The 20,927-nt window shown below is 43.0% G+C and overlaps 1 protein-coding gene across 11 annotated transcripts in view; it reads left to right on the top strand.

Annotated features, from left to right (window-relative positions):
- CDH23 (cadherin related 23) overlaps positions 1 to 20,927 on the top strand; it is a 522,984-nt gene that overhangs the window by 207,848 nt on the left and 294,209 nt on the right. For all 11 annotated transcript variants that reach the window (XM_073353546.2, XM_073353545.2, XM_073353547.2 and 8 more), the window contains 2 exons: positions 9,841 to 10,035; positions 15,916 to 16,044. In XM_073353546.2, the coding sequence (XP_073209647.2) occupies positions 9,841 to 10,035; positions 15,916 to 16,044 (324 nt within the window). The remainder of the gene's footprint in view (positions 1 to 9,840; positions 10,036 to 15,915; positions 16,045 to 20,927) is intronic.

Genomic DNA, 20,927 nt, shown 5'->3' with positions numbered 1-20,927 from the left:
ACGTTACACTGCATAGGCACAGGAACTTCAAGAAAACCCTTATGATCTATCTACATACCCATCCCCGCCAGGTCATCTGCAGACTCAATATAGCTGGTATTTCAGAATGCAAACCACTTATTACTCCTGAATGAATTTGCTCTGGGCAGCTCAGAGATCATCAAGGTATGCTTTAGAGTAAGAAATGATGGATAATACTTTCAGGGCAATCTTTACAATATTTCTGTCTAATCTATCTGGTATTATGGCACATACATGTACAAAAGGTATCCTTTCAACATGCAAGTAACCTGCTATATATTGTTACACCTTGTCAGAATAGCTTCTGTCAAATGTTAATTACTAATGCATTTTATAGGAGGCTTTATAATAAGATATTAAACACTGTAGCTGTATCTCCTGAATGTATCATAAATATTTTAAAAAGGTATTTATATGTAGTACCTTCATTGAATGTCAGTTTGCAGGTGCCTTTTGTTTAGGATATTGTATAGGGCTTTCATATCCCAGATATTAACATACCTGTGTGTCTGTATGCCTTACAAAATTCAATTTGCTTATTCAAGATATAGATGTACATAAGGGGTGAAATCTTGCCCCAATTGAAGTCAATGGGAGTGGGTCCAGCAGGATTTCGTTTTATATATCTGAGCCTGAGCCTGTCACCTAAGCTCTGTCTGTTTCCTCAATTGTAAAATGAGGCTTTATTATGTCAATTTAGTTTGTTAAAACTTTATTGGCAGTACAAGCTATAATCTGTATTGCTGAAGTGTAAGAGACAAAGCCCAAACCCTGTGCTCTGCCAAAGGAAGGTACAGTCTGCTTGGGATGGGGCTTCACGCTGCGTTTGGGATTTGATCTCCTGTGTCCATTTGTCTTTGTAGTCCATTTCTGGTACAGGTGGAGGCTGCTACATAGCGTAATGCCATCTCTGCTGGGCCTCCCCTTTCCCTCAAAGCTAGACACAGCTCTTCCTTATAGCTTCTTGATGAAAACTCTTATTTCTGATCATTTGAAGGAAAATATTTTCCTTGTATTTGCAATGTACCCCTGTTGTGTTGGAATGGAAAATCCCAATCTCTCCTGAGTCAAATTTTGTTCCATCACTCTTCTCTGGGTTTGGACTGTTTATGTATGTCTCCCCAGTTCCAGCTCTAGTTTGTGGTCCTGGATTCTGTGCTTAATGAGAGTCTATCCTTGCTTTGCATATTTCACTGCAATGAGGTAGACTGCTAGTGTAATAGTTCTGTTCAGAGATCTGTAGTAGTGTAGCTTGTTGGTTTTGATAGGCCTTCCCAGTGACTTATATATTCATGTGTTTCAGTGTGGTTCTAGTCTCTTGATCATTTTTCAATGTGGAGTGGATTGTGTGCTCTGCTGCCCAGGAGATTAGTGTTGTTGATGACAGACAAATGGAGCATGCTTTCATCTGTATTTAGTTTTTGATCCTTTAGTGCTCTGCTGTGGAGTGTTTTGCTGCTTTGGCGGAGATGACACCGGAAGGTCAGTAATCTTTTCTTTGTGTTGATGAAGATGGGGGAATGAACCTAGTTTGGCTCTGCAGCCATTGTTGCTGCAGTTCCTGTATAAACACAGTTGTGTAAATACTGCAGGTATAGGCTTTCTCCTGGGATTTTGTCCTAACCGGTGTAATTGTCGATTACAGTTGGACCCCCAGATTTTACTCCTGTGTAGTAAAAAGTATTTGAAATATGGCTAGAACTATTCTCTGCTGTATAGGTTCAGTGGAAGACTATCTTCTAGTGGCCCACATAGCTCGCTCTCGTAGTGTGTTCTAGCCATTCTGAAACTCTTGATGTATTTATTCTAAGGCTCAGGCATGTTCAATATAGGTGTGTTCCACTTTGGGCTTTGTACTAAATTTTGAGTTTGTGGTGGTTTGGGGGCTCTTTCTGCAATACTGTGGTGTGTGGTGTTTGGTTTTTTGTTGTTGTTGTTGTTCTTTCTGGGCTGTCCTGTTGCCCTATGTACTGCAATATGGTCCTAGCAGGTGTATGTTTCTTTGGTGACTATCTTATGTAGGTGAGAATATTGCAAATAACATGGTGGCTCATTACTAGGCACAGTATTAACCCCAGTGCAACATCTAGCCTGTAAAGGACTCCATGACCTCCAGAGCACAGAAGAGGGAAGTACTACTAGAGGCCAGGGGAGACCTGGCTCAGGAGGTTGCTGGAAGCTGAGTGGGAACAAGAGTTGTTGTTACTTGAGGCAAGGGTCTGGGAGCTGGCAGTGGAGAGAAGGTCAGGCAGCTTGGGATCTGGGATTGAAAGGCTGACAGCTGCCCTGGGAAGCAGCTTTTACTGGCAAGGAAGGGAGCTGTAGCCATAGCAGGTGGATCCTCAGAAATAGCTGACAAACGAGGGTTGTGCAGTCTGTTCCAAACAATATGGACAAAATAACTGAACTCTGGCCAGGGATCGACAAGCTGGTGTCTGATTGCCTCCAGGATGGAGCATCCCTGGCATTAGGCCAGAGAGACTGCCCTGAGGGGCTCAGTTCGAAGCTGTTCGTTCATCTTCTGCTTGTAACTTACAGTCGTTGTGCTCAGGGTTGTTGCAGTGTTTTTCTGACAGCCCTAATAAAACAACCCTTTCTTATTCCTCAGACTAAGTGTTTATGGGAGGGCTAAAGCCAATGCTAGATGTGCCTAGTGCACTTGCTTCTAGGTGTTCAGTACACACCTCTTCCAGACATCTAGGGACTGGTACACCACAGCACTCAGCGACCCCCTTGCAATGGTTCAGTTCAGCAATGACCAGGTCACCAGCATAGAGGCATTTTATCTCCAGGCTGTTTAGTGGAAGTCCTGGATTAGGGTATTGATGATGTATATGTTGAGGAGGGTCAAGTATAGGATACATTCCTGTTTACACCTCTTAATTGCCCAGAGGAACTGGTTTGCATGTTTGTTTCTATCCTGCATCTGGGGGAATGGTGTGGGGTTTTGATGATGATTAATTCCATTTAGTGGTAATTTTAAGGTTCAGTTATCAGTGATGGACTGAGTGGAAATTTTTTTTTTTTAAATTTTGTGAAGCAGGGAAATATTGCACCTGTTTTCAGTGAGCGTCTGTAGGGTCTAGACTTGGTCAGTGATTCGATTCTTTTTGGAATGCATTTGACGTTTTTGCATTTACTTTGAGTTGAGATAAACAACTCTTAAATCAGTGCTGAGGAGGCCAAAAGTTACAAGGGAAACCATGTAAGTGTTTTGTAATGGGGCAGGCACTCAAATGTAGAAACAGGACTCATCTCGTATGATTTACTGATTACAGATACTCTTGTGCCTTTAGCCACTGGCTATGAAAAAAATACTAAATCCAGAATGTTTACCCAAATGCATCACACCATTGTTTAAACATTGGGATGCCTTTTTGAAGACATAAGATGCCATCTCTTGCTGTGGAATATTCCAGTGACCTGTTCCTTTGTCGCTCTTGGGAGGGAACGGAAGAAGATTTTTAACGTTCTGTTTATTTTAAGAAATACTAATGGAAATGCCTCGAAGATCTGCAGATATCTCCTTTCTTAGTGGAGTGTTGTCATGTTCTCAGTCTATGCCTCCTAACTGTTTTGGTGTCACCAGAATTGCTCGCTTCAACACACTCTAATATGAAAAGAGATTTTTCCAGGAACATTTATTGGTATAGGTCCAAATCCTTGACCTGCATCCAAGCCTGAGTAAATAGGCTTAGGGCAGGCATTCTCAGCAAAGCATGGGGTGATTGGAATCATCCTCAAGACTCATGGCCATGGAGTCTTAATAGAGATGCTCCATAATTTCTCTACAATCTCAACAGAAGTAGTAGCAGTGGCTCATATGCTCCCCTTTTCATGAGGTTTTTGGGTCAGTTGGTCCATGTAGTTGTGGACTATTGGCCATTCTATTGCCCCTACCTTGCTCCCAATAAGCATCTCCGTTAGTGTGGCACACTGTTTTACAGTTGGCCGGGGCACAGAGTGCCCGGAGGGAAACTTTTCAAAATCTGCCCTCTGCAGCAGAACTTTAATGCTTCTGCTGAACTCTGGGCCAAATCAACATGTTCAGAGGGGGAAGCAGGATTTTACATAACCCTATCCATACCTCTACCACTTGTATCAAATATGTGGCTGTGTCTGCCTACATCTTAGCAGGTTTCAGAGTAGCAGCCGTGTTAGTCTGTATTTGCAAAAAGAAAAGGAGTACTTGTGGCACCTTGGAGACTAACCAATTTATTTGAGCATAAGCTTTCGTGAGCTACAGCTCACTTCATCGGATGCATACTGTGGAAAGTGTAGGAGATCTTTTTATACACACGAAGCATGGGAAAAAAATGGGTGTTTACCACTACAAAAGGCTTTCTCTCCCCCCACCCCACTCTCCTGCTGGTAATAGCTCATCTAAAGTGATCACTCTCCTTACAATGTGTATGATAATCAAGGTGGGCCATTTCCAGCACAAATCCAGGGTTTAACAAGAACGTCTGAGAGGGGGAGGGTAGGAAAAAACAAGGGGAAATGCGTTACCTTGCATAATGACTTAGCCACTCCCAGTCTCTATTCAAGACTAAGTTAATTGTATCCAATTTGCAAATGAATTCCAATTCAACAGTTTCTCGCTGGAGTCTGGATTTGAAGTTTTTTTGTTGTAATATAGCAACTTTCATGTCTGTAATCGCGTGACCAGAGAGATTGAAGTGTTCTCCGACTGGTTTATGAATGTTATAACTCTTGACATCTGATTACGTAAAAATAAATGGACACAAATCAGATGTCAAGAATTAGACGTTCTTGTTAAACCTTGGATTTGTGCTGGAAATGGCCCACCTTGATTATCATACACATTGTAAGGAGAGTGATCACTTTAGATAAGCTATTACCAGCAGGAGAGTGGGGTGGGGGAAGAGAAAGCCTTTTGTAGTGGTAAACACCCATTTTTTTTCCATGCTTCGTGTGTATAAAAAGATCTCCTACACTTTCCACAGTATGCATCCGATGAAGTGAGCTGTAGCTCACAAAAGCTTATGCTCAAATAAATTGGTTAGTCTCTAAAGGTGCCACAAGTACTCCTTTTCTTTTTACATCTTAGCAAAGATTTAATAGCACAGCCAGCACCTTAGTACTCGGGTTTCGTGCTACTAACATTTTGTTGCTTAACCAAATATTCTGCAGCAAGCCTGTTTTTATTAGCCTGCACTATGCTATGTAATCAATGGTTAAAATGGCATTAAAAATGTCAAACACAGCATTATTTTCTAATGCCGCATCCTTGACATTTTAAGGATGTGTTCTTATTCTTTCATAAAATTCATTGATTTGCATTGGGTCTCCAGTCAGTAGTTCTACACTTGAACTGTAGCTGTCGTTTCTGCCCATGAAGGGAGCAGATGCAGAATAGGAAAGCTAACAGAGGTCATACCAACGAGAGTGGCTGTACTTTAGCAACAGGACAGTTAGATTTGTAGAGGTTTGATGCCCATCACACTTTCTACAGCATTATCAACTTTTTGGCTTCACAATCCCACATCCTTCCTTCTGCCTAGCTTGAACAATAAGGCTTCTCAAGTTATTTCATATGCCTAAGTAATGAATGACATTGTGATGCGAGGTCACGATTAGAACTGGGCAATTCATGTTGGATTCAGAGAATTGTCTCAGTGGTACACGCATTCATCAAAAAAAAAACAAAAAAAAAAAACCAAGCCCAAGATGTTTGGTTTCAGCTTTTTTTTTTTTTTTTTAAACAAAACATTTCAAATCAAAACAACTTTTTGTGTCAATTTACTTCAATTTTTTTTTTTTTTTGGTTCACAAAAAAATTTGAAAAACTTTTTTATTTCTGATTGACCTGAAATAATTTCCTCCAGATATGGAGTGGCCAGCAAACAAAAATATTTTCACAGCTCTAGTCATCATGTGGTGGTGGTTTTGTGCAATGTGATATTTTGACATTACCATTGCAGTGCAACATGGTGGTGATGATAAATGTCAATGCAACTTGAAGCAAATTGCAGAAACTGAATAAGCAGCATTGTTGGTCTGTTTCAGTCTGCAGCTCTGCTATTCCGCTTGTCTTTTAGTCCTATATATCTCACTTTCTAAAACTTCACCAGCACTGTTTACCTCTCTCCTACCTGTAGCTGCATGTCTCCTTGAGGTATTTACAGCTTTAGCACAGATACACAGGGCCCCCTTCCTTGTGGGTAACATAAAATAAAAATACAAACTCTGAAGCCCTGTTCATCTGTAACTTTCTATACGCACCAAGTACAAGAGGGAGAGCTGGCCAGTGAATTTCTGAGATAAGGGAGTAACTGATTTTTATCCCCAACCAGAATCCAGGCTTCATAGCTATCTTGATTCCAAACTCCTTTTCATGTCTGCTGGTGCCTTAGTTGACAAGACCAAAACTTGTCACTCCCGTAACCCCGAATCCTCAGTGCGGCTCCTCTTTTGGAGCAACTGTGCTGCCTTGGGGGCTAGAGAGTGAATTCTCTTCAAAGCCTGTTTTTGGCTATTGTATAAAATACAATACTGGCTAAATCAAACTCTCCTTTTTCACAGCCAGCCATGCAGCCCGATAATTGTTGGTGACCAGAGCAGATTTGCATGTTAAAAGGAGTGACTGGAGACACTCAAAGAGGAAACCTATTCATCAAGGCTAGCTTAATCCTTATGAATATTATTATTCCCAGCGACAATACCCCCAGACCTCATCAGAGCAGGCCTGCATTTAGACTCCTATTTTTTCCCATTAATGATTAATTTGTAATGGTTTGAGTCTTAACCCTGATACTGTGCAGCTCACCAGAAGGAATTAAAGAACGACCTGTAAGGCGCACTCTGACAGTAGCATACTGCATTGGAAGGGTAGCTGGCTTTGAAAGGATGCTGTTAAGGGGAGGAGTAGGTGGTGGGATAGTGTATTGGAGTGCTGCTGTTTGGAGGCTCATAATATGAGAATTATTAAGGACACTGTTCTTGGGAAGTGTATAATATTGGAGTCGCAGCTGATGCAGCTATGACTCTATTGAACCAATGGAATCCTAGGTGGCGGCGGTTAGGCATTGCTAGCAGGCAGCTTAGGCTGCTGGAGTCCCACCTGGTACTAATTTAAGGGGACTAGATTCCCAAAATAGAAAGTGGGGGCACTCTGACTCCCCCTGTCAAAAGGGGTGGTGCAGCAGGGTTTTGGTAGGTGGGATGGTGGGGTTGGAATGGAGGCTCTTTTTATGATGGTGAATGAGCAGTTCCTGCTTAATAATCATTGCTCCCCACCCTTTTCCCAGTCTGTGCATCCAGCAATTTCTTCTATTACACTGCAACTCTCATTCCTGCCTTCAGGGATAAATCTGGGGCCTAGGTATATTAGTGTTGGGGGTAACATGGGATCTCCTCCCTGAGCTGCTGCACACTCTCTGGTACTAGTAAAAAGAAAAGGAGTACTTGTGGCACCTTAGAGGCTAACCAATTTATTTGAGCATAAGCTTTCGTGAGCTACAGCTCACTTCATCGGATGCATACTGTGGAAAATATAGAAGATGTTTTTATCACTACAAAAGGTTTTCTCTCCTCTGGTACTAGGGTTGCCACCCATCCAGTTTTCACCCAGACAGTCTGGGTTTCAGCTTTTGTGTATGAGTGCCATTTGACAAGCCTTGATGTCTGGTGTGTGGGTTTTTAATCTATGGAGAAGGTGGCAACCTTAAGCAGAAGGAAGGAGGCAGAACAGCAGCAGCTGACACCTCTGGGGCCAGACTGCTCATACAGCTCCTAGTGGCCTCAACTGCGCTGGTGAAGACCCTGCAAGCAACAGAGGCAGGGCCTTGTGGAGAAGAAGCAGATCAGGGGGGAGCCTTGGGGGGTCTCCTTACCAGCCATTAGAAAGATAGCTACACAGTACGGTACAGAAAGGAGTCGGGGAAAGCTGCAAATCCAAGAGTGCATGGGACCATGATACAGAGCATATGTTCCAGAGGCACAACGCTTTCCAGACATATCTGGGCCCAAAATTCATGTTGATGGTTGGGTCTCTGGCCAAAGGAAACTAGTTGATCTGGCTGATTCATACTGCAGTTATGATGAAACACCATTCAGTCAGCCAGGATTGCCTTCACAAATCCTGGATGGTCCCAGAAAACCAGGCCATGACTTATAAGACCACCTTCTTTGGTATTTTGATATTAAAGAAAATAGATTTTTTTTTTTTTTGCTTTTATCTGCAACTCCTCTCACCTCAGAGAAGTGAGACTGTAGCAGAAAACTCTAGCGTTTTGTTTGAACCTGAGGCAAATTAATGTGTCAAGACACTTAATGTATTACCTTTTTTATGCTTATCCTCCCAACCCTCGGAAAACAGATATGGTGTATTTGTGTTAGCACCTTGCTAACTGACATTGTGTTTCTTGCTCATGTAACAAGAGCCCACGCTCCCAAATGTAAATGACAGGTAGTGTCCTAAAGTACCACTCTCAACTGACCAGGTCTATATGAAACTTTGTGGGTTTTGATGGGTATGAATTCACATGCCTGAATTCTTTTTTCCTGAGTTGTTGTTTTTGAACCCACCCAAGAACTAAAGTAAAGCTCAACTGAACCTCTCAGTTTTGCCTGATTTAGGACAAATCAGAATTACTGTTATGTGCCATCTGGTATGTGAATGTCTCATGTTGTCAGTCAAAACATATGACTCTAACCAGGTTCCTGGAAACTTTTGGCTCTGATTCATTGGGTGGCTTGTGAACGTAAATCCTGGCCTGAGGAGGAGATTTGACATGGAATGTGACCATGGGCAAGTTTGTTACAAAGCTCTTGCAAATCTGCACGTGAACAAAGGACCAGTATCAACTCGGGTTCAGAATTAAATCCCAGACTCTGCAGTCATTTGTACTTTGCAGTATCTACATTAAATCATTCCTCCATCCAAATGGAAGTGAGGTAACAGTAAAATAAGGAGCCGTTAGAAGGTTTTTGAAGAAGTAATTTGTATTATCCAAGCTGGTCATAATCGGCCACTAATAAGCCTGTTTGTTATGACCTTCGCTGTCCCCTTTCAAGTGTTAGATCAATGTTAATCCTGCCCATTGTTCCTTTCCTAACACAGTTAAGAATGCTATATAAATATGTGCCTACCTCACTTGGAGTCTGTGGTCTCAAAGTAGCTTTAAATTAGCCCTCTTGCACGTATATAGCATTTTTGATTGCTGCATATTGTATAACTTTTCTGCATTTAAAGATCCACTTTCAAGAATGTGCATCTAAGTTGCATGTGTACAAAATGCAGTAGTTCTGCCCAAAGTGGATAATTGTGCTCCTACCGCTAATTAACAAAAGGAAATGCCAAACTGTGTTTGCTGATTTTGTATGCTCAGCTGTATATATGCAGATTAGTTATTCATTTATAAAAACGTAGACTTTAATACATATGTAATCTGGCCAGGTTTCAGTTGCTGTGGGAACTATAACTCTGAATTTCATGTAAAATTCCAACCATAGTGTTACATTTTATACAATTCTTTTTGCTTTTTTTAAAATGCCGGAGGTGAAAAATAGAGTAGTTTAATGTTGAAATAAATGTGCCTTTTGGGCTGAGAAGAAACAAGAGAAGTTTCCGAAAAAGTCTCTTTTAGCTGAAAGTCATTCTAAATGCCTATTTTCAGACACTTGTATGAAAGTGTCTTTTTGACCACAACTGTATAATTATTGTAACTATATTTGAACTATTACAGCTACGGCAATGCTGTAATAAAAGTAAGCAACTGTATACCATATAAACAGTCTATATGTATGTTGAAAACAGAGCTTGTTTATTGTATTCACTTCTTTCTTTCTTTCCAGAACACGCCAGTGGGAACTCCAATTTTCATAGTGAATGCCACAGACCCAGACCAGGGGGCAGGAGGCAGTGTGCTTTACTCCTTTCAGCCTCCATCCAGCTTCTTTGCCATTGACAGTGGCCGCGGCATTGTGTCGGTAATACGAGGGCTGGATTATGAAATCACTCAGGCCTACCAGCTCCAGGTCAATGCAACGGTGAGTCAGGCCATCTGCTTCATTTAATTCTTTGCTTGGCATTTAAGACTCGTCAGCTGCAGGGGAAAGAATCTATTATTGCCTTGTTTTATCTCTCCTCCTTCTACTTTCCCTTTGGAATCCTAGTTTCCTGTGGATTGCAACAGTCAAATTCTATTTTAGAATATTTTTGGTGGTCCCATAGGCATGGGCTTGACTGCCAAGTGCCTGCAGTATTTTAAGTGTGTACATAACACTAAAAGCATACATTTCTTTCAAATATTTTATGTTTATAAATTCATTATTTTACAAATTGACTGGTGGCTTCCAACTCATGTTGGACTTCAGTCTCCAAATTGTGTCTTTCGGAATCTTTTGCTTGCACTTAAATAACTCCCTTAATCCAGGAAACCCTGTATCAAGGTGGCTTGTCACCTTTTGGGTATGTCTACAGTGCAGTTAGATGCCCATGGATGGCCTATGCCATGGGACTTTGGCCAAGTGGCTGTTTAATTGTGGTGCGAACTTTCAGGTGAGGCCCTGGTTTTCATGGGCGACTTCAATCACCCTGATATCTGCTGGGAGAGCAATACAGTGATGCACAGACAATCCAAGCAGTCTTTGGAAAGTGTAGGGGACAATTTCCTGGTGCAAGTGCTGGAGGAACCAAATAGGAGCAGAGCTCCTCTTGAGCTGTTGCTCACAAACTGGGAAGAACTAGTAGGGGAAGCAAAAATGGAGGGGAACCTGGGAGGCAGTGACCATGAGATGGTAGAGGTCAGGATCCTGACACAAGGAAGAAAGGAGAGCAGCAGAATATGGGCCCTGGACTTCAGAAAAGCAAACTTTGACTCCCTCAGGGAAACTGATGGGCAGGATCCCCTGGGAGAATAACATGAGGGGGAAAGGAGTCCAGGAGAGCTGGCTGTATTTTAAAGAATCCTTACTGTTTTTACAGGAACAAACTATCCCACTATATAGAAAGAATAGTAAATATGGCAGGCAACCAGCTTGGCTTAACAGTGAAATCCTTGCTGATCTTAAACACATGACCAGGGAGGAGTAAAAAATATTGTTCAGGCATGCAGGAGTGAAATCGGGAAGGCCAAATAATACCTGGAGTTGCAGCTAGCAAGAGATGTTAAGAGTAACAAGAAGGGTTTCTTCAGGTATCTTAGCAACAAGAAGGAAGTCAAGGGAAGTGTGGGCCCCTTACTGAATGAAGGAGGCAACCTAGTGACTGAGGATGTGGAAAAAGCTAATATACTCAGTGCTTGCGGTTTTTTTTGTTTGTTTTTTTTTCCTCTGTCCTCACGAACAAGGTCTGCTCCCAGACTACTGCACTGGGCAGCCCAGCATGGGGAGGAGGCGACCAGCCCTCTGTGGAGAAAAGTGGTTTGGGACGATTTAGAAAAGATGGACAAGCACAAGTCCATGGGGCCGGATGCGCTGCATCTGGGAGTGCTAAAGGAGTTGGCGGATGTGATTGCAGAGCCATTGGCCATTATCTTTGAAAACTCATGGCGATCAGGGGAGGTCCTGGACGACTGGAAAAAGGCTAATGTAGTGCCCATCTTTAAAAAAGGGAAGGAGGAGGATCCAGGGAACTACAGGCCAGTCAGCCTCACCTCAGTCCCTGGAAAAATCATGGAGCAGATCCTGATCACTTTCCTCTCCTCTAAGTGCTTCAGAATTGATTCCTTGAGGAACAGTCAGCATGGATTCACCAAGGGCAAGTCATGCCTGACTAATCTAATTGCCTTCTATGATAACTGGCTCTGTGGATGAGGGGAAAGCAGTGGACATGTTCCTTGACTTTAGCAAAGCTTTTGATACGGTCTCCCACAGTATTCTTGTCAGCAAGTTAAAGAAGTATGGGCTGGATGAATGGACTATAAGGTGGATAGAAAGCTGGCTAGATCGTCAGACACAACGGGTAGTGATCAATGGCTCCATGTCCAGTTGGCAGCCGGTATCAAGCAGAGTGGGGCCAGTCCTGGGGCCAGTTTTGTTCAATATCTTCATTAATGATCTGGAGGAGGGCGTGGACTGCACCCTCAGCAAGTTTGCAGATGACACTAAACTGGGAGGAGTGGTAGATACACTGGAGGGTAGGGATAGGATACAGAGGGACCTAGATAAATTGGAGGATTGGGCCAAAAGGTTCAACAAGGACGGACAAGGGCAGAGTCCTGCTCTTAGGACAGAAGAATCCCATGCACCACTACAGACGAGGGACCGAATGGCTAGGCAGCAGTCCTGCAGAGAAGGACCTAGGGATTACAGTGGACAAGAAGCTGGATGTGAGTCAACAGTGTGCCCTTGTTGCCAAGAAGGCTAACAGCATTTTGGGCTGTATAAGTAGGGACATTGCCAGCAGATTGAGGAACATGATTATTCCCCTCTATTCAACATTGGTGAGGCCTCATCTGGAGTACTGTGTCCAGTTTTGGGCCCCACACTACAAGAAGGATGTGGAACAATTGGAAAGCATCTAGCGGAGGGCAAAATATTATTAGGGGAGTGGAACACATGATTTATGAGGAGAGGCTGAGGGAACTGAGATTCATTAATCTGCAGAAGAGAAGAATGAGGGGGGATTTGCTAGCTGCTTTCAACTACCTGAAAGGGGGTTCCAAAGAGGATGGATCTAGACTGTTCTCAGTGGTAGCAGATGACAGAACAAGGAATAATGGTCTCAAGTTGCAGTGGGGGCGGTTTAGGTTGGATATTAAGAAAAACTTTCACTAGGAGGGTGGTGAAGCACTGGAACGGATTACCTGGAGGCTTTTAAGGTCAGGCTTGACAAAACGCTGGCTGGGATGATTTAGCTAGGGATTGGCCCTGCTTTGAGCAGGGGGTTGGACTACATGACCTCCTGAGGTCCCTTACAAGCCTGATATTCTATGGAGCCTGGGCTCTGGGATACCTGCAAGGAGGGAGGGTCCCAGAGCCTGGGCTCCAGCCTGAGCCTGAATGTCTATGCTGCAATTAAACAGCCCATTTGCCTGAGTCAGCTGGCATGGGCCAGCCATGTGTGGTGTGTGTTTTGGTGTTTGTTTTTTTTAATTGCAGTGAAGACATACTCTTTAAGGGCAGTGGGGCCCAGACCAGCCAATCCTTGGTCCAAGGCATGATCCTTTAAAGAAAGATGTTCCATGAGAGGATCAGTGGTCCAGCTGGGAATGGGGACCAGGTGTCTTAGTCAGGGGACTATAATATTCCACAGGTAAAGAGACTGGAGCTTAGTGAGGGGAACCTATAGTCTGGAGAGGAGTGGAGGGGGAAGACTTGCTGAAGCAGAATATGAACTCTGATGAGGGAGAGCTAGGGATGTTAGTGAGGATTATAGCACAATCCGAGAAAGCAGGGCTGTGGGTACCCTGTCCCAAGGGAGAAGATGTTTGAACCCCGGAGTGAAGGCAGCAAGCAGCGGAAGAGGCCCTAGAAGGAGAAGCAGGGTAGTTTGCAGCTATGTGGGGCAGAGGTTTTTTTGCCAAGAGCAGTTCATCTAAGCTGGATGTCTGGGAGCCATCCGCCTCCCCTTCCCCCTCTCCCTGCACACCCCCTCCCCCCTCCCCCCCCCCCCCCACAAGCTGCTGGAGAGTTATGTGCAGGAGCTAGTTGTTTTCCTGGAGGGGAAGGGACTGAAGAGACATTGACCAGTTCCCCAAGACAAGTGTTGAATACCTGGGACCATTTCAGCTAAACTGGGACTGTTAGCGGGTATGGAAGAGTTGAGCTGCTTGGGTCCTCCCAGCAGGTACCCATGGCTGGAGGGAGGGCAGAGAAGGGAAGAGTTGCAGAGACAATAAATAATTAGTTTGGCATCCTGATTCTGTCTCGATCTCTGCCTTGGGATGTGTCAATCAATGATGCTGCAAGTCATGAGGATACAATGCCATGAAGTAAACATTGCAATTTAATGTCAAAGTCCTGCTTTGATTCCATTGTGACTTCCTACAACTCCGTTCATTAATGACTTGGCTTTCCAACTCCTTAAGGACAGGTGCCACTGCCCACGCATCCCATATCTAGATACAAGTGAAGTGAGTTCAGTGATCTCATCCTCCGTTTGAGTGCCTATTTGCCATATTACAAAACCACATGTGCTACAGCAGAATTGTCTGTGTGTGCTCAGGAGAGGCCCAGAACTGCAGTTCAACAATGCTGTAGATTCACTTTGAGCTGTACAGGCAGAGCTGTGTGTAAGTCAAGGTTTGGGATAGACAGGAGCATTGAGGTGGGGGTCTGGGCTTCTGTTTGACAGAACTGAGGTTGCACACGCAGAGCCCGTTCAGATGCAGACGCCTGGGCCATGCCGGCCTGCACTGTGCAGGCCACCAGGCCTTAGTATTATCAGTCCAACTTCACCAGGCTTAAAACCAAAAAAGTAGAAGTTTTTTTATCTGAAGAAAATAAAATCCTCAAGCCCAGTAGTGATGATGCCAGAGTAGCAAGAGAGTGTGAGTCAGAAACAAGCATCTAGCAAAGCCGTAAACACTGAGGCCTGTGTGTTGAGGGTAATGTGCAAGCTGTGTTGTTGAATGAAGTTTAAATTAACACGAATCTCCTGGCAATCAGCCCTTGCTGCTGTTCAAAACCATTTGCGGAAGTGTGCAGTAACCTCTGTTTCCCTTTCACCACTGTGCCTGATGGTAGGGTATCAAGAGACTTGTTTATCTCCCTTCATATGTCACCATGCTCCTTCTCTTTTTTGGTAGAATATGTAACACGGCATTAGTACTTTATCTGGCAAAGGGCTACGTGAGCTAGCACGGCCTTGGGGCTCCCGTTGTGGAGGGACTAGTGCAAGAGAGCTCCCAGTACGGCAGACTTCACCTGATGCAGAGCAGTGCTGTGAGGAAGCTCAGATGGATGTAGTCCCAACTATTGCTCACAAGACACTGTAGTTAGGAAGTTCACATTTGTAGCATTTCAGGCACTGCAGCTGTAATAGAGTGCATACTGTGGCAGTCCTGGTTGGCAGTAAGAGGACTTGGTAGTAAAGGTGCCTACTTCACTATCTTGAGACCATTGAGGTTATTTCTCTTGCAAGCTAAGCCATGTTTGAACCCAGACTTCCAGTAGAGAAAAGCATACAATAGCCCAATCACCCTCCAGCCCCCTGGCTTGAAATAGTCCAAGGTTTTTGCTTTAAAAGGCTTTCATAATAAGACCTCCTGCATACTTGTTCCAAGCACTCTCCTCACGACAACACAGGAAGCAATTTTGCCTTACTTAGAGAGCTGCAGTTGTACTAATCTTGCCCAACTCTTTTTTTTTTTTAAATACATAATAAAGGTGGGTGACTTGAGACTTATTTAAGCTAAAAGTTTAACCTACTTGCAAATGATTTTAATATCATGAGGGTATGTTCTTCCATGGTTAAATGTTTTGTATTTATTTTTAACCCATTATTCCAATTGTAGACATTTAAAATCAAGGGTTGCTATTTGTGGAGCCCACATAAATGAGTGTTCTGAGCCCTTGTTAGCCACTGGCTGGCGCTGCAGCAGCAGTTTTAACTATGGCTATATATTTTGTTAACTAAGACATTTCAATATAAGAAAACAAACTATGGATTGAAATATTTGTTAAACAAAAAGCAGACTCAAAACACAGTGAAAAATACATGATGCCTACTAAATTGTAAAAGGGCGAATCTTGGAGAAAAACATATTTTCCAGCTCAGAGATATGTAGTTCAGGAAATCGCTTTTTCTTAACACTGTCTTGTGAAATTGTCTGGAGTATTTATAGATCCTGACCCGATGGTGGGTGAGATAGCAGCAGGAATTCTGTAAGTGCAAATCTGAGACACTTGACCATTGTGTGGGATGAACTATTCTGGGTATTTCTCTTCCTGTCATAAATGATTTTTTCCTCTCTGGGTTTCAAGGACCAAGATAAAAGCAAGCCCCTGTCCACTTTGGCTAACCTGGCAATCACCATCACAGATGTGCAAGACATGGATCCAGTCTTCATCAACCTGCCTTACAGCACAAACATCTATGAAAACTCACCTCCGGTAAGGGCCTCTTTCCCTTGCAGCGAGAAGGGAAGGGAGATATAGCTAAGGGGAATAAAGAACACTACACATCTTAATGCTAGGGATGGAGAATCCTCTCCTGTCAAGTACTGTGGCTTCCTCCTCTCAGGATGGCTTCTTTGGTTCCTCTGTCCCAGTTTTCAGGTGTTGAATCCAAGCTGGGAAGGAACACTATCTTCTTTGCAGCTTCATGATATCCAAATGCAAACACCATAGCATAGTGTTAGTTCTGCAGGAAAAAAATAGGGGAAATGGCAGACAGCCCTTGGTCTGAGGTTTTGTAAAGGTGTGAGTTATGACAGTAGCAAGGTATTTGCTCACTCTGGGGAAGGGTAGCTTGACCTATGGTAACATTTTCAAAAACCTCTGTACTATAAATACCACTGAGAGTCAATGGTACTTACATTCCAAAGTAACTTCTGAAGATTATACCCATAGAGCATGTGTTCTCTCCACTTGGAAAACTACATTCTGTCCTAAAATCATCATGTGCTAGAGTTCCATGCACTCTCACATCACTTCTGGAATCCTGCATTCAAATACCTGATTAGATCACAGTTTGATTCATTCATCTCATCCAGCTACACAAGCTAACATAAACCTGCTCAAGAACGACCAAGGACTAGAATAAATGTAGTGCAGGATTGGAGTGCAATGTCCAAGCTGTATAAGGGCTCATTACTGGAATAGGAGCAGTGGCTGCAAATCAAAGTTAAAGTGGATTGGTGATATTGGAGGAGGTTCATCCAATGCCAGGCTCCACTCTCCTTAACTGAGGCTTGGGTCACATGTGCCTCACTTTCATAATTCTACATATGTTCTCAATCCTCCCCACTCCCAAGTAATTTCGTCTGCATTCATTGTATGCTCATACTGAGAAATTTCCAAAATACTACATACTACTATCTAGAACATTTCAAGTCTGTATGGATGGGCCTTGTAGTCCTGCACACTGGGCAGGAAATGCAGAGTGGACACATTTTTTTGCATTCTCTGAGTGGATGGTGGGGTTGTCTAATGCCATCAGAAAAAGCACAGAGGAAAGGCTGAGAAATGCATCAAGAGGGAAGATGCAGTTGATAGATACAAATGGCTACATGAATTACACTCCCATGAAATCCAGTCCTGTTTATATTAAGCATTTCCCCAGCACTTGACAGTGAACACAGTGAAGAAGAATAATTCCTACTTAGTGTTGGCAAAAAAGAATGAAATGAAAATTCCCACTAGTCTCAAAGATTATAGACCGAATCATCCTCCGAGTGACCTTGTATCCATGAAAGGAGACTCTCTCTTAAATTAAATAACAATATAGTAAGACTGGAGCTAAATGGTCCCTTCATGTTGTTCCTTACTCTAACGTACATAACAATTACTTTCAGAAAGTATAGTACTCAGCCTGGATAAAATAACCAAAAAATCCATGTCTAAGATGAAATATGAAATCACCCCCAAACTACTAAGCCATAATCTAACAGATTTCCAGTTTGTTTATAAACTTACTTTTTCTTCTATTGCATCTGAAAAAAGCATATAATAGAATTAAAGAGTAAAAGTGGGGGAAACAAAATTCTGATCCATCAAACTGTCCTCATGCTCCATAGAAAATGTGAGTGTATTGTGTGATTTTTTTTCCCCCTTTGCTTTCTCCATCACTGGGGTTTGTGCAATAGATGGGAGTTTGGAGAGGATCCGTATTTGATTGAATGACGGAGTGTAAAGACAGTGTAGTTTCGCTTCAGGGAAGAACTTCCGAAGCCTGTAAAGAGCATAAGAACACAAATCTCTGCACATGCTGAAGTTTGGCTGTGCCACTTTTGCAAGACAAGAAAATGGCTCCTCAAAGCACCAGCCAGGCACTGCTGTTGTTGACACCACCTCTGACTATTTTTCTTTTCCTTTCAGATCTCCAAGCTGTCTCCCTGTAGGTCTGGTTTGGAGATTTTGTGACCTAGTAGTCTCCCTGTATATGTGATCAGGAGATTAGTGTGAAGTGAATTCTGATGTAATCATGGAAAAACTCTAGTTAGAGGTTCCTCTAGAATTTTCTCTTGCAAGAATGGTGATTATGGTTAACAGTGAAGTGATTTTAAAAAAAAAGAAAGTACTAGTACAATAGCTTGCCACTTACTTCTATTTAGTCACTTTTGAACCTCATGAAATGCAGCACCAATATAGTGTCGAACAATGGTTCTCAACCTGCGGCCCAATCAGCACACAGCTGTGGCCTACGTGACATCCTCAGTGTAATACCGGTGGTACTGGATGTAGCCCACAGTGGTAAATAGGTTCTAGAGAGGTGGTTCTCAACCTATTACGGTGTGTACATGGACTGTGACAGCCTCCCAAACACACCTCTGTCCTGACCTATAACACCCTTTGTTTTTGTTCAGCACATCCATAACTGAATACCGTCAAACTGTGTGGTGGTTTTGTTATGTGAAAAAAGAAGTTCACTAGGGATTTTGATGAGACATCTGGGCTTATTTCATTTCTGCCACAAAATAGGCTTCAATTTGACCTGGACACTGTGGTCTCTGTACCATGCAAGCTGACCTGATATAGCCATCCCTCTTCAGGCACATTGGGCTAATATATACACAAGCTGTTTCTGCCGTTGTAGACATACGGGTGCATATAGGTTTGGACAAGGTTCCTGACAGTTTCCTCAGCCTCTCTGCCTCTGTCTGTCTCTCTTGCTTTCTTTTTATCTGTGGTGCACAGCATGACACTGTTTCTGTATCTACGTATCAGGCAAGAGTAACTAATCTAAAGTGTATGCAGTAATACCAAATAAGATTTTATTAGGTAACACAACAAATTTTAATTTCCTCATTCAAGTAACAGCATGTCAGCCAGCCTGTTGGTGAAGAGCCGACAGAAGGTGAAAAGAGTGGATAAACTGCAGCAAATTACTGAAAACAGATCCCTATCAGCCCTTTGACTAGAATTGACTGGAAATAAGGAGAAATAGGGTTGTGGGGGTGTTTTGTGGTGGTTTTTCCCTCCCCTCCCTCAGATTCTGCCACGGCAGCTTTCTGAAGTGCTCCCCCTGGTTCCTCCTACCTTGACATGGGGTTAAGGTTCACCTTTCAAGTCCTTAATCCTGTGACAGAAGAAGGAAGAGAGGAGAAGAGTTCTGCTGTGGTTCTTATTTTTCTGAGCTCAGGATGCTGTACCAGAATTCAAAATCATTTTACAAATACTTATTCAGACTCGGGGAAGAAAGAAATCCCGTCTTCCCCCTGCCTCCACCTCCACTTAGAATTCATTAGCGGGCAAAGAGGGGGAGAGCATTTGTCTTCTCGTTAAGCATTGCATAATCTTTCTTGATGCAGTGTGTATTCTCAAAGGGGACAGTACAAATTTCCCCTGGTTCCTGGACAAACCAAAACAGAATACTTGCAGTTACAGTAATGCTCAGCACTTGTGGTATAGAGTTCTTTTGTTCTTACAAATGCTTTGTAGATGTTAATCCTCACAGCCTGTGTCAGTTGGTAAGTATTGTGGCCATTTTACAGACAGGTAAATGGTGGCATAGAGGCATTTACCCCCAGTCATAAAGAGGACTGACTCACTGTCTGATAACCCAGGACTTCCAGGCTCCTAGTTTTGTGTTCAGACCATAACTCACTTTTGTCCAAAAACTTTAAATCAAGAAACCATCAGCTTCTTTTCCTGAGGGGACATGGGAACGATCCACCCAGCAAAAGGTAAGCAGAGGCACACCTGAATGCATTCCATGCTGGCATCCCAGACAGGAAACTGTGCAACAGTGAGAGATGCTGAGGCCCAGTAATTTTCAGTCCCTGACTGGGTTTTCCAAAGTGAGTGAATAATGTGTTCCTTATTGGAGCGTGGCATTTATCCCCTCCCTTAAAATAGAATTAAAATACTTTTAATTCTTTCTTTTGTCGCCTCCAAACTCCCTCCCACCCCCAAATCAGTAAGTCGAAGAACTAATGCAGAAGCAGTAACACCTTGGCTCCAGAGTATCAATAGCACTCAGTTAATTCCTTCTTAGAATACCTCCAGCCCATCAGTGGGAACACTTGATTAAAAGCTCAAGGTTTTATTAAAAAAGGATTTATTTACCCTCCCCCAAACCCTCAAACTTTATTTGGCTAATGTAAAATCTCCTTTTTTTTCCTGGTTTTTAAGCAAGGGGCTGTTTCAGATTATTGCTTTTTAAATCTTCTCCTCCCATCCATGTGGGAGTGGGTTATTCTGTATTCCAGCACTCTGCTTCCCTCTATGTTGAGGCCTTACGTTATGGCCTCACCCCTCCTTGACAGTCAGATGAGTTGTTAATCCCTGTAAGAATATTGGGAGCTTTCAGGAGTAGCTGCAGCCACCAGTTTACCTGACAGATACATGGATGATTACCACCTGTAGACATGAACTTCATGATTCACCTTAGGAACCTCACTAGTATATAACAACAAGGACTTCTCCCAGGTGACAGTGGCAGAGTTACCTCTGATTTAGAGATGGAGGTGCCTGCCTGCCTGCTATTGGAGTTTCCTGGACAATAGACTTTCATCTTGTGGTGATCCAACAGACCAAGTTAGGGTGTCTTGTAAGAAAAGCCAGGGAAGAAACCAGCTGCCAATCCAAGAGGAGTTGAGAGACAGAGTAAGTGAGGAGGAAGCTTACCAATTACTTAGTTTCTTCATATGAGGGAGCACTTAACAAGGATGGAGCTGTCAGGACTTTCACTTTCACTCTGTACAGCTACCCTGGATTGCCTTTGTATTTAACATACTGAGGATGTTTCTGCATGGGGGCCCCAAAAGTATTTTTTGATTTCCCATTTGATCTTTGCAGTAAGTGGAGAAAGTGCATCAATTTGCATTTCTACT

Source organism: Lepidochelys kempii, chromosome 7, assembly GCF_965140285.1.
Source record: "Lepidochelys kempii isolate rLepKem1 chromosome 7, rLepKem1.hap1, whole genome shotgun sequence".
Classification (NCBI taxonomy): domain Eukaryota; kingdom Metazoa; phylum Chordata; order Testudines; family Cheloniidae; genus Lepidochelys; species Lepidochelys kempii.
Note: the sequence above shows the minus strand (reverse complement) of the source record. Positions and strands in the feature narration are given on the sequence as shown.